Source organism: Lissotriton vulgaris, chromosome 2_1 (assembly GCF_964263255.1).
Source record: "Lissotriton vulgaris chromosome 2_1, aLisVul1.2, whole genome shotgun sequence".
Lineage (NCBI taxonomy): Eukaryota > Metazoa > Chordata > Amphibia > Caudata > Salamandridae > Lissotriton > Lissotriton vulgaris.
The window spans coordinates 1,289,636,843-1,289,661,922 of NC_141687.1; the positions used below are offsets into that span (position 1 = coordinate 1,289,636,843).

Below are 25,080 nucleotides of genomic sequence, written 5' to 3' on the forward strand. Positions count from 1 at the left end.
TCATTGAGGAGGTGCGCGCGCGCCACCACCCCATGAACCCTCCTCAAATTCATTGCCGTGCTTCTGTGGGGCATAAAGCCCGATTGGTCAGGGTGAATCAGTGTGTGAAGATGTTGTGTAAGACGGCTGGCCAGGATCTTAGCTAGGATTTTCGCCTCCACATTAAGCAGGGAAATGGGGCGGTAGGAGGTGCACGCAGTCGGCGGCTTACCCGGTTTAGGAATAGCCACTATGGTGGCAGTGCGTTGGTCAAGCGGCAGAGTCGCCCTATCAAGGCTGTCATTGTACATGTTCAGCAATGGTTTACCTAGCACGGGGGCTACTGCCTTATACCATTCCACAGGCAGGCCATTGGGGCCCAGCGCTTTACCAGACTGCAAGTTTTGGATCGCCAATTGAATTTCTTCTTCTGAAAGATCAGTATCTAAGTCTTGTTGTGTCTCTTGTGTGAGTGCAGGGATGACGATATTCTCCAGGGAAATCATCGCTGTCTGTGCAGTGACGTCACGGTCTGGGGTGTATATGTCTTGGAAGTGTTCCGCCAGAGTATGTACGATTTGTTCAGGGTGTGTCTGTAGTTGACCATCGTGTGTGTACAGCCTCTGTATGCCTCTGTTGCTACCTCCTCTCTTGTCCAGCCATGCTAGCATTTTCCCGGCCTTGTCCCCTACATCATACACCCTATGAAGCGTATTTGCCTGTTGAGTTTGGACGGTCGTTTTGAGGTGATCAAGGTATTGCTGTTGGCGGAGCTGCAGCAAGTGTGTCGTTTCCGGCGTGGGGTTCGACATGTGAGTAATATTTGCGTTGTGGAGTGTGAGTTCCAGTTCTGTGAGCTCTCGTCTAGAATCCCGTTTATGACCCGTAATTGCTGCTATCGCTTCCCCCCTCAGGACGGTTTTATAGGCCTCCCAAAGGATAGAGGGCGAAGAGACGGTCCCCTCATTTTCGGTAAAGTATTGCACAGTTGCCCGCTTAAGCTTTTTCCGTATCTTAGGAATTTTTAAATAATTGGGATACAGTGGATCGGTTCTTGCACTCCTCTTTCCCTTGGTGGTAAGCGATAGGAAATCGGAGAGTGGTCAGAGATACCCCTCGGCAGAATTTCCATTTTGTCCACTAATCCTAAACCCACCCCTAGGAATAAAAAATAATCTATTCGTGAAAGGCTCTTATGTACTGCAGAGTAGTATGTGAAATGTGAGGTCGTTGGGTTCAAATGTCGCCATACATCAGTAAGGCCCATCGCCTCTACAAAGTCGGGAAGTGTGGCAGAACCACCCGGGCGAGTACGCACGGGTAAGGTGTCCAGTGCCGGGTCCATTACGGCGTTAAAGTCTCCCCCAATTATTGTATCCCCCTCCGGGAGGTCTAGGAGAAATTTAATAAAGTGCACGCAGCGCTGCTGAGTGAAGCGCCGGGGGAATGTACACCGAGACCACATTCATAGGCTGACCCTCCCACTGTCCATGCAACGCCGCGAAGCGACCCTGGTCGTCTAGTTTGTGTCCCCCTACAAGAAAGGATGATGTTTTTTTCATGAGTATCCCAGTGCCCCTGGAGCCCGATGTAAATTCCGAATGCACCGCCATAACATATCCCCGCCTGTTGAGTGCTTTACATGTGGACCCTGCAAGGTGTGTCTCCTGGAGTAGCACCAGGTCAGGTCTCTGACGTTTGACCGCCTGCAAGACTAGACCTCTTTTAATTTTATCTCCCAAACCCCGAACATTCCAGGTCAACACACGTAAGGGAGGCACATCAGTTATCGCTGGCGCGCCCTCATTGGACGCTGCTTGTACCTGTTGAGCCATCGGGTCGCATAATCATTGATACGGGCGACCGGTAGCCGCCATCAATCCAGATGTGGCACCGTGTGATAGTGTACCATAATTGCGTGGCTTGCAGCAGTGTGGTGTACCATAGAGTAGACATGATGACAAAATACAACAACTTTAACAATGAAACAACCCCTCCAACCCCCCTCCCTGCTCCCCTGCTCCACGGACCGTTCCCCGCCCGCTTCCCCAACTTGGCAGAGTGCCTTTCCCCATTCCCAACTATGTTACTTGCTCGTGGGGTTGGCGAGTCTCCTGTAGGCACCGGCTAATGCCCACCCTACTCAGCTTAACCAACTCCAGGGCCTTGTCTTGCACATAAATTGTCACCTGTAAAGTTCACCTCTAGATCGAAGCCAGCTGTCCAGAGTCAAGAGGGTCCCTTTCCAGATCAGAGTCCAATCCGGAAGCCTCCGCTTGGTGTGAAGGTCGAGCACTCTGGTCGTCCGCCTGCTTGTCGTTGCGATGAGTCGGCCATTCTCTGTGCGGGCGCTGTTGCTGCCCTGCCTGTCTCCATCCGTCGAGCAAGTCTCGGACCACTTCTGGCGTATCAAAGAACCACACTTTTCCATCGGCCACAATACGCAATTTGGCGGGGAACAACATGGAATATTGCAAGCCCTTGTCCCGCAGTGCTTTCTTTACCTCCGTGAAGGACTTTCGGCGCCTTGCAACCTCCGCCGTATAATCCGGAAAGAAAGCCAGAGTAGAGTTTTGGATCTTGACCGGTGGAGAAACTCTTGCAGCCTGCAAAATGGCGTCCCTGTCCCTGAAGTTAAACAATCTAGCCAATATAGGCCGCGGTGTCGCACCTGGCTTGGGCGTCCCACCCGGGACCCGGTGAGCTCTCTCAACTGAGAAAAAATGGGACAGACCTTTAGGCTGCAGTTTATTTTTTATGAGGTCCTCGACATAGAGGTCCATGGCTCCTTTCCCTTCTGTTTCCGGTAGGCCAAGAATGCGTATGTTGTTCCTGCGGGAACGCCCTTCTTGGTCGTCCAGCTTGTCCCGTAACATTTTTGTGACTTTTTCCATACGCTCCATTGCCACTTGTAGGTCTGAAGTGTCCTGAATAAGTGATTTAGTAACCACTTCAACTTGAGAAACCCTCTCGGTGATTTTCTGAAAGTCCGCCCTCAGCAGAGTGACCTCAGAGGAAATGGAGCCCACCGTTGTTTGTACCTCCGAAAGGGTTTTCATAATGTCCTCCAGTGTCACTTTTTTGGTGCCCTCCACGTCCGGTACTGCACCCGAGGAGTGCCGGCCGCCAACTTGCGAGTGTCCCTGTTGGCTATAAGCAAACTTGTCCAATTTCGCCTGTGTCGACGAGCTTCTGGTCCCTTTGCCCGCCATGGTGCGGGCCCGTGTGTTCCCAAGATGTTGCTGCCTCGGGAACCCTGGCGCCAACTAGGTGGTAGCTGCGTCTGGCACAAGTCTCCTGTGTACACCGTCGCCGCGACAGTGCCGCCCCAGGGTACTGATCAGGATCCGACCGTTGTGTGGGGCCCGTAGGCCGACGACTGTATCAAGGGCAGCCTCGACGGTAGTTTCGCTGTGCCGCTTCGTATCCAGTAGGTGTTCACTCTTGGTCTTGGGCGTCCGAGGCGGGTAAACTTTGACTCCAAAATGGCGCCCAACAAGGTCCCAAGGGGCCGCCCTTCTTGTGGAAGAGTTCTCAGTTCTTCCACCGCCTTGGTTCTCTGGAATGTTTACGGCTTACGCAGCCGCTCGCAATCACTGTTCTGGACGGCCCCACAAAGTCCTTCACCAGCAGACGTTTAATGCCGTCCGTCCCATGGGGGGCCGGTCGCCGCCACTGTGTTCAGCCCAGGAGGGTCGCACTTCCGTCAGGGTGGACGGATAATCCAGGCCGGGGTCTCCTTCTCGTTGTAGGCCACACCGCGCACTAGTTGAAAAGTGCAGTTCTCGACAACCGATTTTCACCAGGGTTAGATCAGGAGGTGCAGCTTCGGTTCCTGAGTAGGTGCCGCCGCTTCGAGCAGGCTTTGCGACGGATTAAGTTACCGGATTTTACAGAAGGCCGTTATGCCGTGAGGAGCTCCCACTTCACGCTGCCGCCATGCTTGGCCGCTAGCCACGCCCCCCCGGGACACCTTGCTTTAATGCAGACTCTTTAAGTGTAATTAACGTATTGATTTTAGTTTTTACTTCTTATGTCTAAATAATGCCCCCTGAATCTTTTAATAGAAACAAATGTAGTATTATCTGATCTCTATTGTACTGCTCAGGAATAAAACCAAACTCACAATTTGCGGCCAAAACACGCAAAACTGCTATATAGATTTCTATAGGCTCATTAACGTAGTGGCAAGAATACAATTTGTAATGCTCCATAATAACAGGTGATTTATCCTTTAAATGCCTATTTAATATTTCTAAATCTTCAACAAATACATCACAATGTTGTCCATCATCCCATAAGGGGGGATTAAGTAGTGGCAATTGGTTGAAAAATAATGGTGCTTCTGTACCAATAAGATTGAGTGAAAATCTTTTTTTCTGACAGCTATAAATAAGTTAACATTAATTGCTATTATAATTGGTATATAATGCAGACCAGTAACACCATGTGTATACTTTGGTCTCCACATTTTGTAATACAGGATTTGGGATATTAGCATATTGCTGAATAATGGAAAAAACACACAAGCTCTTAAGATTGTCCAAGGATTGGCAATCTGAAATTGCAGACAAGGTTGGATGAAGTACTTGCAGTCATGACAGGTGTACTGTACTGTTCATAAATAAAAGCAGTTTTATAAAAAAAGAAAATTACAATTATAGCCGTCAAAAGAGGTTTTAAAACAAGCACAGCTAATGGTGATCAATCAAGACCACAAAGGTACGATGAAACTAAAATGGTGGCCTTTTTTTTTTACGTGAGCGCAGGGTGGCTCACAGCTGAAATGCACATGACATAATGCTAATCAGTGCCCCAGTTACGGAAGGTCAGCAGTCAGGGGTTCTGATTGGTTGCCATGGTAGAAGCCCAATCTTGCAGAAGCAAAAAAGTACGGACGGGCGTTGACATCTTCAACCAGCTGTCAAATAACTGTTACATAGAATACAGTTAGAGAAGAGATGTTCAGTGAGACTGCAGGTTTCAAAAGACACTGCGCCACTGTTGGGCTAGCACCTCAAACAAATAATGGAGGAGCCTACATCAAATAGAAATGAGGGAGAGGAAGAAGCTGTTCAGTTAGAGGAAAGGAAGAAGGCGAAGTAAATACAAAGTTAATAATAAAGCACATATACATTATTAAATATAGCGGATTTCTGCAGACAAGACCGGAAGATATAAGGGCTTACATTAAAGTTTGATGGGAGAAGGTGGGACTATAAGGATTTTATGAAGAAACCAGATTATATAAAAACAGGTTGAAGCTACCTGATTGATTTCAACAGTAAAAGCAAAATGATTGGATCACTATCCCAAAGTTACAGTCCCGATGATGACCCCATATTTTTACGGGATCGAAACGTCGTCGACATACACTTTCACCTGTTACACTATGCTTTGTAGTATTTTTGTTTTGGTTGCAGTGGTGTTTTGCTTTTAATAAGTAGTGACCTAACAGTGTTATATTAATGTTGGTCACTGTTTGCTTGCTTGAATATGTGCATATGTTTTTGTTGTCAGTTTTTAACACCTGCTTTTCTGCACATTATTGTATTTTTCCTCATTGTTTGTTTCAGTTCATTGTTTTTTTGCTCTCTTGATCTTTGGTTTTTAAAATCATTCCATCAAATTCAAATTTTTGTTCGAATTGTAGTAATAAAATTTAAAACTCTGATCATTGAATTTGTTTATGGAACTGATTTTTTAACCCAGAACGACTGTATTATGGTCTGTTGTCTCTAGAATTGCATCAAGTATTTAGCATCTATTAATTTGCAACCCTTTTATAAATTAGCTACATGGAACTTATTTTCAGGCAAAGGGGGTCATTACGATGTCGGGCGGAATCACGTCCGCCATACCGACTAGGTCATGGGACCAACCAACACCTGGTCGGCAGTCTCAACTGGCTCATTAGGATGCGACCGAACACTGTTCGGTTGCATTCTGACCCTGCTTGCAGGCCAGGTCGCTCCCCCACTGCCGTACAGCTCCAGCTCCACCAGCACGTCAGCCCGCTACCGCTGCCCCCCCGAACGTGTGTTCGCTCCTGCTGTGACCTGGTTCGACCTTTCTGCCATTACTCCCTTTCGCTTTGGCCTGTTTGCGGTGCTTACTGTTGTGATTTTTGTGCTTAATTCTCTTGTCTCTGTGCAATATTGTATTTTTATTACATTTCTGACTTCGTTTTCTAGCTCGCTCCCTCCCTCCCCCCTATTTTCCTTCTGTATCCTGCTACTTTTCCAACTGTGGACCCCTGCGGCCACGCCCCCTCGCCACCTCGCTCCCGCCTCCCAGCTGCTCCTCCCTCCCTCCCCGCCTTAAATGGCGGCCGCTGCCCGTCCGCGCCGCTGCCGCGCCAAAGGCTAGCCCGTCCGCGCCAAGTCAAGTCAAGTCAGAGAATTTATATAGCGCACTACATACCCAGAGGGTCCCAAAGTCTTAGAAAGGGGAGGAGGATTACTTGTCAAATATCCACGTTTTAAGTTGCTTTCTGAATGCTAGGTGGTTCTGGGTAAGGCGAAGGTAAGCGGGGAGTGAGTTCCATGTTTTAGCTGCCAGGTATGAGAAGGATCTGCCTCCCATGGTGGTCTTGTTGATGCGAGGTACAGTGGCGAGGGCTTAGCTGGAAGAACGTAGTTGGCAGGAGGGGGTGTAGAAGGACAGTCGGGAGTTGAGGCATTCTGGTCCGATGTCGTAGAGTGATTTGTGTGCGTGGGTTAGCAGTCGGAAAGTGATCCTCTTATTGACGGGTAGCCAGTGGAGGTCTTTAAGGTGACCAGAGATGTGTTCGTTGCGTGGGATGTCTAATATGATCCTGGCTGAGGCGTTTTGGATTCGTTGGAGTTTCTTCTGGAGTTTAGCGGTAGTGCCTGCGTAGAGGGTGTTTCCGTAGTCCAGTCGGCTCGTGACCAGAGCATGGGTGACTGTTTTCCTTGTTTCGGTGGGGATCCAGCGAAATGTTTTTCTAAGCATGCGAAGAATGTTGAAGCAGGAAGAGGATACGGCGCTGACTTGTCTATTCATTGAGAGGGAAGAATCCAGGATGACGCCTAAGTTCCGTGCGTGGTCTGTCGGGATGGGTGCTTTTCCGAGGGCTTCCGGCCACCAGGAGTCGTCCCATGCAGAGGGGGATGTACCTAAGATGAGGACTTCTGTTTTGTCTGAGTTCAGTTTCAGACGGCTTTGTTTCATCCATTCGGCAACTTCTTTCATTCCTTCGTGTAGGTTAGTTTTGGCGGTGCTGGGGTCATTGGTGAGAGAAAGGATTAGTTGAGTGTCATCCGCGTAAGAGATGATGTTGAGGTTGTGTTGGCGGGCGATGGCCGCGAGGGGGCTCATGTATACGTTGAAGAGGGTGGGGCTGAGTGAGGATCCTTGTGGTACGCCGCAGATGACTTCAGTGGCCTCGGACTTGAATGGTGGGAGGCGGACTTTCTGAGTTCTTCCGGTGAGGAACGAGGTGATCCATTCAAGTGCTTTTCCTTGGATTCCGATGTTATTGAGGCGTTGTAAAAGGGTGCTGTGGCAGACTGTGTCAAATGCTGCAGAGAGGTCGAGGAGGATGAGGGCGACTGTGTCTCCATTGTCCAGTAGAGTTCGAATGTCGTCTGTTGCTGCGATGAGGGCGGTCTCAGTGCTGTGTTTTGCTCGGAAGCCAGATTGTGAGGAGTCGAGGGATTTGTTGGCTTCGAGGAAGGCGGCGAGCTGGTTGTTGACAGCTTTCTCAATGACTTTGGCCGGGAATGGAAGGAGCGAGATGGGGCGGTAATTTTTGAGTTCGGTGGGGTCCGCTGTGGGTTTCTTCAGGAGGTCGGTGAGTTCAGCGTGTTTCCAGCCTTCCGGGAAGGTGGCGGATTTGAGGGAGCTGTTGATGACGTCTCGGAGGTGCGGTGCTATGACGGAGTCTGCTTTGTTGAAGATGTGGTGAGGACATGGGTCTGTGGGGGATCCTGAGTGGATGGAATTCATCAGGCGGATTGTGTCCTCAGTGGAAATTGGGTTCCAGTCGTTAAGGGTGTTCACGGGGGGAGAATGTTGAGCAAATGGTAGGGTGGGTTGGTTTCCGGGTTGGTTGTCGAAGCTGTTGTGGATGTCTGCAATCTTGTTGTGGAAGAATGAGGCTAGGGAGTCGCAGAGGGCTTGAGAGGGGGTGATGTCGTTGGAGTTGGCCGAGGGATTGGAAAATTCCTTGACGATGTTGAAAAGTTCCTTGCTGTTGTGGGCGTTGTTGTCAAGTCTATCCTTGAATGCTGTTTTCTTGGCCTTTCGGATTAGTTGGTGGTGAGTGCGGGTGGCGTTTTTGAAGGCGTCCTTGGTGCTAGTGGTTGGATCTTTTTTCCAGGCCTTTTCGAGGGAGCGGCAGAGTTTCTTGGACTTCTTAAGATCATCGTTGAACCATGAGGCCTTTTTGCTGGCAGGTTTGTTTTGACGTTTCTTCAGTGGTGCTAAGGTGTCGGCGGTGTTGGATAACCATAGGGTGAGGTTGGCGGCGGCTTCGTTTGCGTTAGAAGAGTGGGCTGGGGTGTTTAGAAGGAGCGATGCGGAGATCTGGTCCGTGGTGATTTTGTTCCAGTTTCTTTGCAGAGTCGGTTGGAGGTGGTTGGTGGGTTTCGGCTTGTTGTAGGTGAAGTGAACGCAGCTGTGGTCAGTCCAGAGGAGATCCGTAGTGTGGCTGAAGGAGACATGATTGCTGGAGGTGAAGATGGGGTCGAGTGTGTGACCTGCGATGTGGGTGGGGGACGTGACCAGTTGTTTAAGTCCGAGGTTGGCGACATTGTCCAAGAGGGTGGTGGTGTTGCGGTCGTTGATCTTTTCAAGGTGAAAGTTGAGGTCTCCCAGAAGGATGTAGTCTTTGGAGGGGAGCGCGAGAGGAGTGATGAAGTCCGTGATGTCTTCACTGAATTTTGCGAGGGGTCCTGGTGGTCTGTAGAGGAGGGTGCCTCTGAGTGTGGTCTTGGGGTCGGTGTGGATCTGGAAGTGAAGGTGTTCGGAGTTGGTGAGATTGGCGTCAGAGCTGGTTGAGATGCGGATTGATTTCTTATGGACGATAGCGATTCCTCCTCCTGTGTGGTCGGTGCGGTCCTTACGAATGATCTTATAATCTTCAGGGATGGCAATGGTGATGTCTGGGGCGGAGGAAGCGTTCATCCAAGTTTCTGTTAGGAAGGCGACGTCCGGAGAGATGGTGTCTAGTAGATTCCATAGGTCAATGGCGTGTCTGTGGACCGATCGAGTGTTGAGAAGGATGCACTGTAGGTGGTTGGGTTCAGGAGTCTGTGTTGTGGTCGTTGCGGAGATGTTGTCGGTGCCGATAAATTTGCAGGAGTAGCAGGAGAAAGGTCCATGGGTGTGTCCGGGAGCGGCTTGGACGCAGTTTGGGGCGCGACCGGAGTTAAGGGCTAGGAGGGTGGCGGCATCGTAGGTAATGCGGGGGGGCTGGGCAGCGCGAGGGGCAGGGGGTCTGGCGCTGGGCGCGGTCCAGGCGCGGACGCCAGAATCCCTGCACCCCGCGTACTCCACAACGCCAAACTTCAATACTACAGCAACACCCTCCATGCTCTCAACACAGGCCGAGACCACCACTGCTTCCAAGCCGCCCCGAAACGCACCCACGGACCTTTCTCCTGGCACACCTGCAACTTCACCTGCGACAAAACCACCAAACCTCCAAAGACCGGACCCAACCACCTTCGCTGCATCCTCCTCAACACCCGCTCCGCACGCAAACACGCGGTCGAGCCTCTGAGACCTGCTCGACACCTCCGCCTCAGTCGTGGCCTTCCTGACCGAGACCTGGTGGAACGACTCCTCGGCACCGGACATCGCCATAGCCATCCCGGACGGCTACAAGATCTCCCGCAGAGACCGTACCAACGGAATTGGAGGAGGAATAGCCGTCTTCCACAAGTCCATCCTCCAGGTCCACACCCTCGCAGACGACTCCCTCAACTCCGCCGAACACCTTCACTTCCAGATCCACACCGACCCCAACACCACCCTCAGAGGAACACTTGTCTACAGACCCCCCGGGCCTCTTTCAGCGACTCCATCGCCGACCTCGCCAGCACCAATTCACTCACCTCCACGGACTACATCCTCCTCGGGGACCTGAACTTTCACCTCGAGAACAACAACGACGCCAACTCCGCCTCCATGATCGGCTACCTCGCCAACCTCGGCCTCCGACAACTCGTCACCGAACCCACCCACGCCGCTGGCCACATGCTAGACCCCGTCTTCTCCACAAGCACCCACGTCGCCTTCAACCACACCACCGAGCTCCACTGGTCCAACCACCGCTGAGTCCACTTCACCTTCAAGAAACCAACCACGCAACACCGCACCCAACAGATGCCTCGCCGCTGCTGGAGCAAAGTCACCGAAGACCAGCTGACCTTCACCCACCGAACCCACTGCCCCAGACGCCGACGCCCGTAACTTCAGACAGTGGATCGACGACTGCGCCAACACCCTCGCCCGCTCAAGAAACCCTCCATCAACCACTCCAGCAAGAAAGCCACCTGGTTCACCGAAGAATTTAAGACCTCCAAATGTACTTGCCGGAATCTGGAGAAGAAATGGCTCCACAACCACTCAGCTAACAGCCACGCAGCCCACAAGGACGCCATCTGCAGACATCACCACCTCATCAGAACAGCCAACAGATCTTCCTTCAAAACCTGCCTGGACAACAACGCACACGACAGCAAAGAGCTTTTTAACATAGTGAAAGAACTCTCCAACCCCAGCGCCAACACCAACGACATCCCACCCTCGCAAGATCTATGCGACTCACTGGCCACCTTCTTCCATCGCAAGATCACTGACATCCACGACAGCTTCAACACGCCGTCCGCCCCGGCCACAACAGACCCCACCCCGAACGCCACCTGCACCAACCAGCTGACCTCCTGGTCCTACGTCAACGACGACGAGACATGCAAAGTCATGAACTCCATCCACTCAGGATCTCCGTCAGACCCCCTGCCCACACCACGTTTTCAACAAAGCAGACGCAACCATTGCACCCCAGCTGTGGAAGGTCATCAATATCTCCTTCGTCACAGCGACATTCCCGGAAAGCTGGAAGCACGCCGAAATGAACGCCCTCCTCAAGAAGCCCAAGGACCTCAAGAACTTCCGGCCCATCTCCCTGCTCCCCTTCCCGGCGAAGGTTATCGAGAAAATCGCCAACATACAGCTGACCCACCACCGCGAGGACAACAACATCCTAGACCTTTCCCTGTCCAGATTCAGACGAAACCACAGCACCGAGACAGCCCTCATCGCCGCCACAGATGACATCCGGCGCCAACTAGACAACGGCGAAACTTCAGCCCTCATCCTCCTAGACCTATCAGCCGCCTTCAACACGGTCTGCCACCGCACACTAAGAACACGCCTCCAAGAAGCCGGAATCCAGAAGAAGGCCCTGGACTGGACCACGTCCTTCCTCTCCGGCAGAACCCAGAGAGTCCGCCTCCCACCCTTCCGATCCGAAGCCACTGACATCATCTGCGGCGTACCCCAGGGCTCATCCCTCAGCCGACCCTGTTCAACGTCTACATGGCCCCCCTCGCACAAGTGGCCCGTCAGCACGACCTCAACATCATCTCCTACGCTGACTACACCCAGCTCATCTTCTTCCTCGCCAAGGACCCACACACCGCCAAAATCAACCTCCATGAGGGAATGAAGGCCGTCGCCGAGTGGATGAGGAGCAGCCTCCGGAAACTGAACTCAGGCAAGACGGAAGTCCTCCTCCTCGGCCCCACCCCCTCAGCCTGGGACGACTCCTGGTGGCCGACCACACTGGGAACAGCACCAACACCCACAGACCACGAACGCAATCTTGGATTCATCCTCGACTCCTCCCTCTCCATGTCGAAGCAGGTCAACGCCATCTCCTCCTCCTGCTACAACACCCTCCGCATGCTTCGCAGGATCTACAAGCGGATCCCGACCGAAACCAGAAGAACAATGACCCAAGACCTCGTCAGCAGCAGGCTGGACTACGGCAACGCGCTCTACGCAGGAATCCCGGCAAGACACTTACGACGACTGCAACGCATCCAGAACGCCTCCGCCCGCCTGATCCTCAACACCCCTCGAAACAGCCACATCACCTCCCACCTCAGAGACCTGCACTGGCTCCCTGTCAACAAGAGGATCACCTTCAAGCTGCTCACCCACGCACACAAAGCACTCCACAGCACCGGACCAGCCTACCTGAACAACAGACTCAACTTCTACACCCCCGACCGCCAGCTCCACTCCGCCAGCCTCGCACTTGCCGCCGTCCCGCGCATCCAACGAACAACCTCCAGCAGCAGAACCTTCTCCTTCCTCACTGCCAAGACCTGGAACACCCTCCCTACCCACGTGCGGCAGACCCAAGACCTGCTCATCTTCAGAAGGCTCCTCAAGACCTGGCTCTTCGAGCAGTAGCAGCACCCCCTCCCTTCAGTGCCTTGAGACCCTAGCAGGTATGTAGTGCGCTTTACAAATTCACTGATTGATTGATTGATTGATTATATTTCACTATGGTAGCATGCAGTACGGCCGTAAACCGGCCGTAATGCATGCTCCCATAGTGAAATGGGAGGTGCGGTTCATCCCTGCACCCCGTGACAGACAGCGCAAGGTGCCTGCCACAAGGTGGAGGGATAAACAGGATGCCTCCAACTGGAGGCTGTACATCCAAGGGGGCCCTGCTGGGGGCCCCCAAAGACGCTTTCCGACATGGTTCCCATGTCGTACAGGCCGGCAGGGAGATCATGCCGGAAACCGACATTGTAATCTCAAGGGCGGAATGGCCTGCCCTTGAGATTACAACCCGGCTTCTGACTGGCGGACGGGCTCTCCGAGCACGTTGGAAACCAGACCGAATTACCAGTCGGTTTCCTTTCCAACCGCCTCCATCGTAATGAGGCGGTCGAAAAGGAAACCAAGCGGCCCATTACGATGCAGCTGTAAAGGCTCCGACCTATGGTCGGAGCCTTTTTGAGCTGCATCATAATTAGCCCCTTAATGTTGCTTGGGTCTGCTAAAAAAATTAATTAGCATAAAATGTAACTTCATAAATTTAAATGTAACTCTAGATTCAAAAGAAGAATGAAAAAATGAAATGAAATGAATGAAAGAATGAAAAAGAATGTGGATTTTGATGAATTTTCTGAGGTAATCGTAATTATAAACAATTATAACATCAGTGCTTTTGACTTTACAAACAGGTGGACTGGAGCAAGTTTGTTGCAGTTAATGGAGCAACAGCACATCCCCACTATGACCCAGATGGGACAGCGTACAATATGGGAAACTCGTACGGGAAACACGGTAGGATTTAATGAGTTAATATCTTTCTATTATGCTCTAATTTCAGCATTTAAAACATGGTTTATGTCACACCCGAAATGCCAAGTGTTTCGTTTTCTTGTGCTCAGAAAAGCATATTCATCATGGACATTCACAATAAATGTATGGATAAGTAGTTTTTTCCACGGATAATGTTAAAGCAATTTGCTCACTGCTTTGATTGAACAGATTTCTCAAGTACATTGTTACTTGCGATTGCCAAGCTTCATTTAACGTGAACTCGAGGTTTACCACATAGACAGAGTGGAAAATGATGACAAAAAGGGGAAAGACTCTTACAGCAGAGAAAGGACCTGATCTTACCCCTGTCAAATTTGGAAGAACATTACAAAACAGTGGAGTAGTAACAGAAACCTTTTTAATGAAGCAAAAATAGAGAATCGTGTTATTAGAAAAGTGACAACTCCCTGAAGTGAAACAGAAATCAGTAGTCTGAGACCAGTTCATGAAAAACGCCGGGGGATTGTTAGTGGTAGGTGAGTAGAAATGATGCTCATGATTATAAAAATCATAACAGCATTTTTTATATATAACACTTGCTACCCTATCTTTTCCCCATTGGGCAATTTACATGATAACTACCACTGGTACCCAAGTAAATCAGACAGAGACGACATCTTGAGGACGGACAGCTGTGTTGCCCGTTCCTTGATTTGAGGTCGTGACCTCCAGGTTGGACATGGAGATTGATTGTTGATGGTGGACATTGACAGCTGTTGGGAGGATGGCATTCGAAGAATATGGTGGGTGGTCAGCCTTAGGGATCTAACCAGCTGGTCAGAAAAGAGGAAAAGGATAAGCAGTGAAGCAGCAGGAGTAGAAACGAGTGAGAAGGTCAGCACATGTAACCGAAGCACTACGTTACCAAGGCATATGTACATGCTTGGCAGTCAACGGAGTATAAATAAAAATATAATAGCCAAAACACAGACGCAAAGTAATTGTCGAAACTCGTTTCCTTTTGCCACTGTTGAAATTCTCGTAGCACAGCATTTACTTTTTTTAGTTAGTGTGGGACCAGGACAGAAAATAGGCCTGTGCACCAAAATAAAAGTGACCCACATTAGTGAATTAGATAGCTAAAAAAAAGTGGCCTGAGTTTCCAAATTGGGGCATATTTGATCTTGTAAAGACTCGTTATATATGTATTTTGCAAGGTATGGGAAACTGCATGCGTGTGTGCTTGCTGAAGGCAATGTTTGTTTTAATATTCGGTAAATCAACAGTATAATAAAAACCAGCCCACGAGACCATAAAACAGGCGTACACACAATCCTTAAATCGGCCCACACACACTCCTGTCAGACCAGCCCATGGGGCACTGCCTGAATTGCCCTATAGGCTAGTCCGACCCTGTATTGTGGCTTCGCCATGCAGGCACCAGTGTTATTTATTCACAGCGTATAGCTCCTGTAAGTTTACCTACTGGCCTGTTTCCATGTCATTGAACAGCGCCACAAGCTAAAGCTCTGCTTTGTTTTCGTGTCACATGTGATTATGCTTCCGAGAACAGAAATGGATGCTGTTTTCAGCATAAAAGTCCCACTGCATTCATGGCTGCGTTGGGTATCACTGTGCAGTGCAGTACAGTTCATGGCAAGGATTCATCGGTATGTACCTACTTAGGTTAACAAAACGACACAAAACAAGTTATTCCAGACTTATTAAACCAGGTGACATAAAACGGAAATTGGGTGTGACCTGTACTCTTGAGATCTTTGGTTGAGTACAATTTGATGTGTTTTTCTGTTTCACAAGGGTATCGCCATGTACGGTAGGATTTTTAAATTGATTTACACAAATTACAATTTACAAAAAATAAATAAACGCAATAGTGGCATTCGTAGACAATGGCATGTCGTATTTTACAGGCGTGGAGAAAACCCATTTCAGTCATCAGAGACAGCACAGATTTTTACATTTTACAACGATGCATGCAGTATGCAAAGCCGCTTTAAGGGGGTGTTTATGCAGGACAGAAGAAAACAAGCATTTGCAATGCAATAGGTCTCGCATTAGGAAAGTTTGAGGTATTGGTATTGTAAATGAATTTTTTTTTATGTGTTGGTTTTGAAAATAGAGAAATTACCAGCTTTGTCATTTACAATGCCAATAGTTATAACTTTCTCAAATGTGACACCTATAGCATTTGTAATGCAATATGTGTTGTATTTACGTGACTTAGATGTATTGATATTACAAATAACAATGGCTTTTAATTTTTTTAAATAATTAATACTTAAATTAAAGTTATTGTAATTTATAATGGCAATAGCTGAAACTTTTGTAAATAACTTTTATGAAGATTATGTTCAGTGTATTTTATTGTGACGAAAATCCAAGAACAGAAGTGAAATGTTAACATCTTTTTGTGACATTTGTAATAAAGCTTGAAACATTGAGAGAACATATTTGAACCAGTTGTTGTTGAATGGTTGCACAGACTGATGCTGTGGTGGCGCTGAGTGATGTGGTGGTGACGAGTGATGCTGTGACGTTCAGTGATGCTGTGGTAGCGCATAGTGATGTTGTGGTGGTGCGATAGATAGATAGAATGAGTGCGCTAGATAGATAAAGGGAGGGCGATAGATAGATAGAGTGACGGCGATAGATAGAGTAAGGGCGATAGATAGAGTGAGGGCGATAGAGTGAGGGCGATAGATAGATAGATAGAGTGTGGGGGACAGATAGATAGAGTGAGGGAGATAGATGGATAGAGTGAAGGCCATAGATAGATAGATAGATAGATAGATAGATAGATAGAGTGAAGGCGATAGATAGATAAATAGAGTGAGGGCGATAGATAGATAGATAGATAGATAGATAGATACAGAGATAGATAGATAGATAGATAGATAGATAGAGTGATGGCGATAGATAGAGTGAGTGCGATTGATAGATAGACAGATAGATAGAGTAAGGGCGATAGATAGATAGATAGAGTGACGGCGATAGATAGAGTAAGGGCGATAGATAGAGTGAGAGCGATAGATAGAGTGAGGGCGATAGATAGAGTGAGGGCGATTGATAGATAGACAGATAGATAGAGTAAGGGCGATAGATAGATAGAGTAAGGGCGATAGATAGAGTGAGGGCGATAGATAGAGTGAGGGCGATAGATAGAGTGAGGGCGATAGATAGAGTGAGGGCGATAGATAGAGTGAGGGCGATAGATAGAGTGAGGGCGATAGATAGAGTGAGGGCGATAGATAGAGTGAGGGCGATAGATAGAGTGAGGGCGATAGATAGATAGATAGATAGATAGAGTGTGGGGGACAGATAGATAGAGTGAGGGAGATAGATGGATAGAGTGAGGGAGATAGATAGATAGATAGATAGATAGATAGATAGAGGGCGATAGGTAGAGTGAGGGCGATAGATAGATAGATAGATAGATAGATAGATAGATAGATAGATAGATAGATTGATGCAGGAGCGCTTGGCGTGTTTGCCGTTTTTTAAAATTGTATTCTGTTTATTGCTTGTGTGTTAGCGGTTAGTGGACTGCTGGGTTTTTAAAATCCCCCTTACCTGCACAGTAAATTGTGTCCCTCACCGCCGCTTGGCGGGCTTGGTTCCTGGGGTGGGTCGCCATTTCTGAGAGGGGCAGAGTAGCTTCCTTCCGCCAGCGCTTGACTGCGCATGAGCCAGCGAGGAGACGCCTACTTAAGGCGAGTCCCGGCTCTTCCTTTCAGACAAGGTAGCGGAGCGCTTTGATGCAGGAGCGCTTGGCGTGTTTGCCGTTTTTTAAAATTGTATTCTGTTTATTGCTTGTGTGTTAGCGGTTAGTGGACTGCTGGGTTTTTAAAATCCCCCTTACCTGCACAGTAAATCGTGTCCCTCACCGCCGCTTGGCAGGCTTGGTTCCTGGGGTGGGTCGCCATTTCTGAGAGGGGCAGAGTAGCTTCCTTCCGTCAGCGCTTGACTGCGCATGAGCCAGCGAGGGGACGCCTACTTAATGCTCCTCCCCTAGCGTAGCGGGCGCGCCCTCGTGTGGCCGGAGTCGTGCCAGAGTCCTGCCCGTCTGCGCCCGTCCGCGACAGGACGCGCTGGACGTGGCTGGGCTCTGACTCCGCTCTCGGCTGTTCTTCTGTCCATCATGCTGTGTTACACAAGAGATAGTCTTGTTGCCATAAACCGGTCAGGGGGATCTGTGGCACGCCTCGGGTTGATCCTTTATGCGGCCCTTTCACGTGTGGATGCGGTTGTTTCACTCTTTCAGCCCCCTTAAGTAGGGGATGTAGGGAGGACATCTCTGTGGCTGTTAGTCCACAGCCTTTTATCAGCATCTGGAATCCAAACGCTAGGTCGCTTGTCAAGCATCATCTAGACATCTCTGACCTGCTAGGCAACGACTCTCCAGACTTATTTTGCCTGACTGAGACCTGGCTGCAGGATGCCGATACGGCCGTTGTCAACTTGGCCTTTCTGCCGGAATATTCAGTATTCACTCTTAACCGAGCTTCTAGAGGCGGAGGGATAGCCCTTGCTGTTAAGTCCTGTTATTCGTGTACCTGGCAGGGTCAAAGAATTTCTGGTTGCGAAAGTGCAATGTTTAAGGTAGCTATTACGCCTAATTTCACCCTGTCGGGGCTACTGATCTATCGGCCCCCAGGGAGTGAAGTGGCTTTTAGAGCGGCGCTACCTGACGCCATTAGTGAACTGGCTGCAGGGTGCTCCAACTTCTCCATCGTTGGGGATTTAAATCTGCACTTTGACAACTTAGCCAGCCCCACGGTGTCCAGTTTCATGGCAGATCTTGAGGCGCTCCAGCTGATTCAGCTGGTGTCGCAGCCCACCCATTCAGGGGGCCATACCCTCGATCCGTTTTTCACCAATCTTACGGAAGCCTGCATCTCCAGCTACACACCTCTGGCATGGACTGATCATTACTTGATACAGATCCACTGCCCTACACCGGCTATACAACCTAAGCCAGTGGTGTGTTCTATCCCACGACGGCGCTGGAATAAACTAAAGCTGGACGAGTTTTTCCATCTCCTATCGACCGACTCATTTGACATAACTGGGTCGGCAGATCAGGTCTATGATAGGTTTTGTAACTGGGTAACCAGGGCTTTTGACACCCTCATCCCCATTGTATGCTGTAAAACGGGGACCGGTAAATCCAGCCCTTGGTACGATGAATTGCTGCGGGCACTGAAGGTTTCTTGTAGGCGTGCAGAGCGGGCTTGGCGCAAATCCTATAATAACGTGAAGAAAGTTTTGTACTTGTCCACGGTGAAACTGTATCACCGGGCAGTGTGCAGAACCCGCGCCGCCTTCTATGCCGCACAATTTAGGACTAGCTCTAACCCATCTAAGGCTATTTTCAAGGTGTTGAAAGATCTCACTGCCAAAAAGGTAACTACGATCCACCAGAGCTCTGTTGAGCACTGTGAAAAATTGGCGGATTTCTTTTTGGAAAAGGTCAATGCCATTTATCGGGCTTTTCCGTTGGCCACTCCTTCGGCTAATCCACCTCTTAAGCCGTTAACATCAGAGGGGCTGCATTCTTTTCCTACTTTAACACCTGAAAGCCTCGACAAATTAGCTCATCAAGTGAAGTCGGGGTCCCCAGCGGATCCGCTTTGCCCAGCCGTGTTCAAAGACCTAGCGGTACATGACACCTCACCGCTATGTTCTTTGATCAATACGTCGCTCACATCCGGCGTAGTCCCACTGAAGTGGAAACGAGCCATGGTTCGTCCTATCCTTAAGAAACCTAACTTGGATGGTAGCAAGCCCGAGAGTTATCGGCCAATTTCACTCCTACCGTGGCCTGCTAAGGTGACTGAGGCGCATGTCAACGCGGTCCTCTCGGAACATCTACTTCATGCTGACGTCCTCGATGTGACGCAGAATGGGTTCAGGGCTGGTCACAGCACGGAGACGGCTCTGCTGTATATGGTGGAGCATCTTCGCTCCGTGCTCGATGCGGGGCAAACGGCGGCGCTGGTGCTATTAGACCTGAGCGCCGCCTTTGATACCGTATCGCACCCGATCCTTCTGCGTCGCTTAGAGGAGGTTGGTGTCACCGGCATTGCTCTCCAATGGTTCCGGTCCTTTTTAGCCAATCGGGCCTTTAGCGTGACCGTCCCGCCTTACCAGTCCAAATACCATCCGCTGGGCCTGGGGGTCCCCCAAGACTCCTCGCTGAGTCCTACGTTGTTCAATCTATACGTAAGGCCGCTAGCTGAGGTTGTCAGGCAATGGGGTATGACAATGGTGTCATACGCCAATGACACCCAGCTAGCGGTTACGATCAGCGGGGATGCCGATGTCGATGCCCCCAGGTTCCAACAAGGACTGCGGGCGGTCGCCGGCTGGATGACGTCCAACTGTCTCCAGCTGAACGCTAGTAAGACCGAGGTCATGATCTTTGGCAAACAACCGGAACTTTGGGGAGAGAGATGGTGGCCAGGGGATCTGGGTCCTACTCCCATCCCAGTTGCCGAGCTTAAAAACCTCGGGGTCTGGCTGGACCCTTCCCTTACGTTTGCTTGTCATACCAAACGTACGGCGGCTTGTTGTTTTGGCATCCTGCGCGGGCTCCGTCCAGTGCTCAAGTTCTTTGATGCCCCCACTAGGCAACTCATGATCCAAGCCACTGTCATCTCTAGGCTGGATTATGCGAGCTCCCTATTGGTAGGCCTGAACCAGGCAGAGATTGGGCGTCTACAACTGATCCAGAATGCCGCAGCAAGATCGGTGGTAGGATTACCTAGATCGTGCCCCACCTCTAGTACTCTGCGTTCATTGCACTGGCTCCCGGTGGCCCAGCGGATCCAGGTTAAGGTCCTCTGTGTCGCCTATAAGATTCTGAAGGGGTCCCCAGCTATGATTCTTCCTACACTTTTGGCCCATTACATTCCAGCCCAAGCTTTAAGATCTGCTGATTTAGAACTGGCTGTTGTCCTGCGCTTTAAGCGGAGCAGGGCCGGCGGTCGCTCCTTTCAAGTGCGTGCGGCGGTTCTCTGGAACTCCCTTCCCCCGGCGATCCGTGCCCTTGGGGATCTGCTCTCCTTTCGCCGTGCGGTGAAAACTTTTTTATTCCCTTAGTTTAAATTTGTCTGATTTATTGTTTCGTTGTGTTGTGCAGCTGCCTTGTCGGGCGCCATGACGCTCCTTGGCTGGAGCATCTGTGCGCCTAATAAAAACGCATAACATAACATAACATAACATAGATAGATAGATAGAGGGCGATAGGTAGAGTGAGGGCGATTGATAGATAGATAGAGTGAGGACAATAAATAGATAGACAGATAGATAGAGTGAGGGCGATAGGTAGATAGATAGAGTGATGGTTATAGATAGAGTGAGGGCGTTGTGTGTTTCTGGTTGTTGTGTGTGTGGGGTTGTGTGTGTGTGTGGTTTTGTGTGTGTGGGGTTGTGTGTGTGGAGTTGTGGGTTTGTGCGTGTGTGTGGTTGTGTGTGTGTGTGTGGTTGTGTGTGTGTGTGGGGTTGTGTGTGTGTGGGGTTGTGTGTGTGTGGGGGCATCGTGTGTGTCTGTGGGGGGGGGGTTTGTGTGTGTATGTGTTTCTGTTTGTGTGTGTGTGTGTGTGACCTGGGATACCGACTGGCCAAAAGATAAATTGTGCGGAAATGGGGAAATACTGACAGACCAGGAGTGCACGGCTGCGCGAAGGAAATGTAGAGGTGTCGAGCCCTGGAAAAACTGGTGTACAAAGGCTGGGGATGCCCCAGGAATTTGAGAAGATATGGGGTGTCTGGGGCGTGGTGGAATGCCAGTGAACACAGCTGAGGGGGGTGCAGACCAAGAAGGGATGGGGGGACGTACACGCAGACGACCGGAGATGTGTGCTGGGAGAAGATAGTGCACAGTTAGTGCCAGACAGGCAGGGGGTGTTAATTAAGTCCCTTGTGAGGAAGAGCCTGTTGAGGTCAATCAGTGTGGCATCCCATGGGAGGGAAGAAAACACAGGAACATTATTGATTGCAACTAACCCCCTCCCCCATTCTGCATGTCCCCTCCCCAATGTCTCCCTACCCCCTGTGGCTTCTGCTTCACAAAGGAAGAAAGACAAAAGCAAGAGTGTTTGAGGGGGCAAGGGGCGTGCTTAACAGATGGGTGCAGTAAAGGGTGCACTCGGAATAAGTGAACAAGAAGGGAATCAGATGAGAAAGGGGGGACACAGGAGGGGCACAAGAAACAGAACTAGAAAATGGGATTTAAAGTGTGAAACGGTAAAAAAAAAAGGAAGGGAAAGAGAAGCACAGTAGTAAGCAAACAGATAAAGTGACATAGAACGAAATAGAATGAGAGAATGGATGAAGACAGGTGACGAGAAATATAAATAGTTGGAGACAAACACAGAGGAGGAAACAATGTCAAGAGAAGCAGAGACGGAGGAAGGAACAGCGAAGCAGTTTAAATAAATATCTTAAAAGAAATGTAAATCACAGTGTGACTATACACAGAACGACGGGCAGGGGGGTATGGGGGAGGATGGAGACGGCGCACATGAATGAGGGTGCAGGACATGGCTGATGGAAACATCTATTATATCAAGTAAAACCTCCAACAAAATTTTGTTGAAAATGTGCAAAAGGATGTATCGATTAAGTGCCATGCAGAGGGTTGATAATCATAGAAGACATTATAAATTAAGTGTAGTCCATAATACCTATGTACAATGTTGAACATTCACTTGTATATTTCCTTTCATAGTAGGCCAATTTGGCGTTCAGTGAAATTTCTGTTTGCAGAGAACTTCAACAAAGCCTTGCTGTGTTGTTGTGAACGCATGTAGCCTGTGATGTAATGAATTTACCAGAGTTTGCACCCCCCTCCACTCCCCCTCCTCCACACGCTAAGCGTGCTTGCCTACTGGAATGGGAAAAAAATCAGGAAATCAGAGAGAAATAGTATAAAGTATGTCTATATCGATTTAGGACGGTATAGTGATAACATTTATGCTTCACCGGATAGAAGACAATTACTAAAATGCCTTTACAACCTAGAAGGTAGTAACTAGGGCAGGGAGGCACGGGAGGCAGAGGATCATGGGAGAAAAAAGAAACAGCATAGATGCACATGAGACAGGTGGAAGAAAGAGATGCACAAGACACGGATGGAATTGAAACACAGGAGACAGAGACAGATCGATGAAGGAAAGAGAAGCATAGGGGGCAGAGGAGCACGGGAGTCAGATATTCACGGGAGGAAGGAAAGCACGGCAGAGATGCACCAGAGGCAGATGGTAGAAAGAGAAGCATGGGAGGCAGATAAAAAAAGGAAAGAGAAGCACGGGCAGCAGTAAGGCAGAGATTCATAAGCGAGAAAACAACACGGAAGAGATGCACAGGAGACGGGTGAAAGAGAAACACGGGAGACAAAGACAGATCGATGAAGGAAAGAGAAGCCTAGGGAGCAGAGGAGCATGGGAGGCAGAGATTCATGGGAGAGAAAGAAACAAGGCAGAGATTCACTGGAGATGGATGGAAGGAAGAAACACTGGAAATAGAGAGGCACGGGAGGCAGATTCATGGGAGAGAAAAGACACAGCACAGATGCACAGGAGACAGGTGGAAGCAAGAGATGCACAGGAGACGGATGGATTAGGAACATGGGAGGCAGAGACAGATCGATGAAGGAAGGAGAAGCCTAGGGAGCAGAGGAGCACGAGTGGCAGAGATTCATGGGAGAGAAAGAAACAAGGCAGAGATGCACAGGAGACTGTGCGTGCGCTAAACTGAAAAAAAAAGAATTAGGTGGACGACGGAAGCGAGAGTAACACAGCTGGGGGAGTGGGAGAGGGAGGGGGCAACAGACATGGGTGTGGGAGTAGCTGGTGGGGAGGGTAGAGACAGATCGATGAAGGGAAGAGAAGCATAGGGGGTAGAGGAGCACGGGAGCCAGATATTCACGGGAGAAAGGGAAGCACAGCATAGATGCACTGGCGACAGAGATTCATGAGCGAGAAAACAACACGGAAGAGATGCACAGGAGACGGGTGGAAGAGAAACACGGGAAACAAAGACAGATCGATGAAGGAAAGAGCACCCTAGGGAGCAGAGGAGCACGGGTGGGAGAGATTCATGGGAGAGAAAGAAACAAGGCAGAGATGCACAGGAGACTGTGCTTGTGCTAAACTGAAAAAAAAGAATTAGGTGGACGACGGAAGCGAGAGTAACACAGCTGGGGGAGAGGGAGAGGGCAAAAGACATGGGTGTGGGAGTAGCTGGTGAGGAGGGCAGAGACAGATCGATGAAGAAAAGAGAAGCATAGGGGGTAGAGGAGCACGGGAGCCAGATATTCACGGGAAAAAGGGAAGCACTGCAGAGATGCACCAGCGGCAGATGGTAGAAAGAGAAGCATGGGAGGCAGATCAAAAAAGGAAAGAGAAGCACGGGTGGCAGTAAGGCAGAGATTCATGAGCGAGAAAACAACACGGAAGAGATGCACAGCAGACGGGTGGAAGAGAAACACGGGAAACAAAGACAGATCGATGAAGGAAAGAGAAGCCTAGGGAGCAGAGGAGCACGGGTGGCAGAGATTCATGGGAGAGAAAGAAACAAGCAGAGATGCACAGGAGACTGTGCGTGCGCTAAACTGAAAACTAGACTTAAACAAGCTCTTGGCATTGCTGTGGGGAGGGGGGAGGAGAAATGCGAGACACGGCCTGGCGGCCGTGAAGTGTGAAGCAGGGGCGGGGGGGCGGATGCATTTGAAGTGAAGCTCTCGGAGGAGGGCGGGAGCAAATGGCAAGCGCATGCATGAGCACATGCACTTGACGAAATCCGCAATGGTATAGACCTTGGTTTGTCCCCAATACTCTTGTCTATTTATTCCTTGCGGAATATAATAGACGAGACCTAAAAAGCAAAGGCAGTAGAATTGCTTTAATTCTGTGAGGGTGTGTTCTTTGACATATCTACATTTTCATCATGCAAGGCCTAAAATGTCCTAAATGGCGCCAATATATACAGGGGGCAGGCTTTTGTGACTTGTAGTATTGCATAGACTTCTGCATTACAATTAGCATTAGAAATAAGTATATCAATTGGGACACAGTCCACACCCCCTCCACGATCTCTCCAATAATTCTACCACCTCTGCCCAGTACAGTCTGACAAGGTTGGCACTGCCAAGCTTAATAGAAAAAACCTGTTGGTACATACATACATGTGTTACGTTTGGCGGGACTATATAGGTTTATTTTGTGTATGTAGCTGGTGGAACAATACAGCTTATTTAAGAATTTAAAATGTAGCAATTCATGCCTATAGTTAATGAAAATTAATTTGGTCTGTTTGCAGCATTCCTTCCATTTCTCTAGGCCAATGTCCAGCTCCAAGTTGGTTTTCCATTTTTCTAAAGCGTTGTGGGTGGCTGAGGCGCAGCATTCTATATAGAGCTTAAGAGCTTAGAAACCCATCGCTTTGCATCAGGGTTGGTGCTTAACAGGGTTAGCATGGCAAACTCTTCGGGCTAATCAGGGAAGTAGGGCAAACCAGTTGAGGAAGCATGGCACAATCTGAGGGAATAATATATGGCCACAGGCGGTCCCAGGTCCCTTTAAACTGGTTTGATGAGATAAGCATGCCACCAGCAAACAGCTGGTCTGTCCTGGTGGACCCAGCACCACTCGGTCTACAGATCATCCCCCCTACCAGCGTCAGAGGGAAGCAAGAATTACCCAAGGGAGGGAGTACCGGGAGCGATGGACCACCAGGGCTGGTCAGTGTATCGCGCCATTT

At 49.6% G+C, this 25,080-nt stretch overlaps 1 protein-coding gene across 1 annotated transcript in view; it reads left to right on the top strand.

The window, feature by feature from the left end:
• Positions 1–25,080, top strand: part of LOC147732521 (carotenoid-cleaving dioxygenase, mitochondrial-like) — a 457,961-nt gene that overhangs the window by 227,864 nt on the left and 205,017 nt on the right. The window contains exon 5 of the mRNA XM_086957054.1: positions 13,215–13,317. Within this exon, the coding sequence (XP_086813180.1) occupies positions 13,215–13,317 (103 nt within the window). The remainder of the gene's footprint in view (positions 1–13,214; positions 13,318–25,080) is intronic.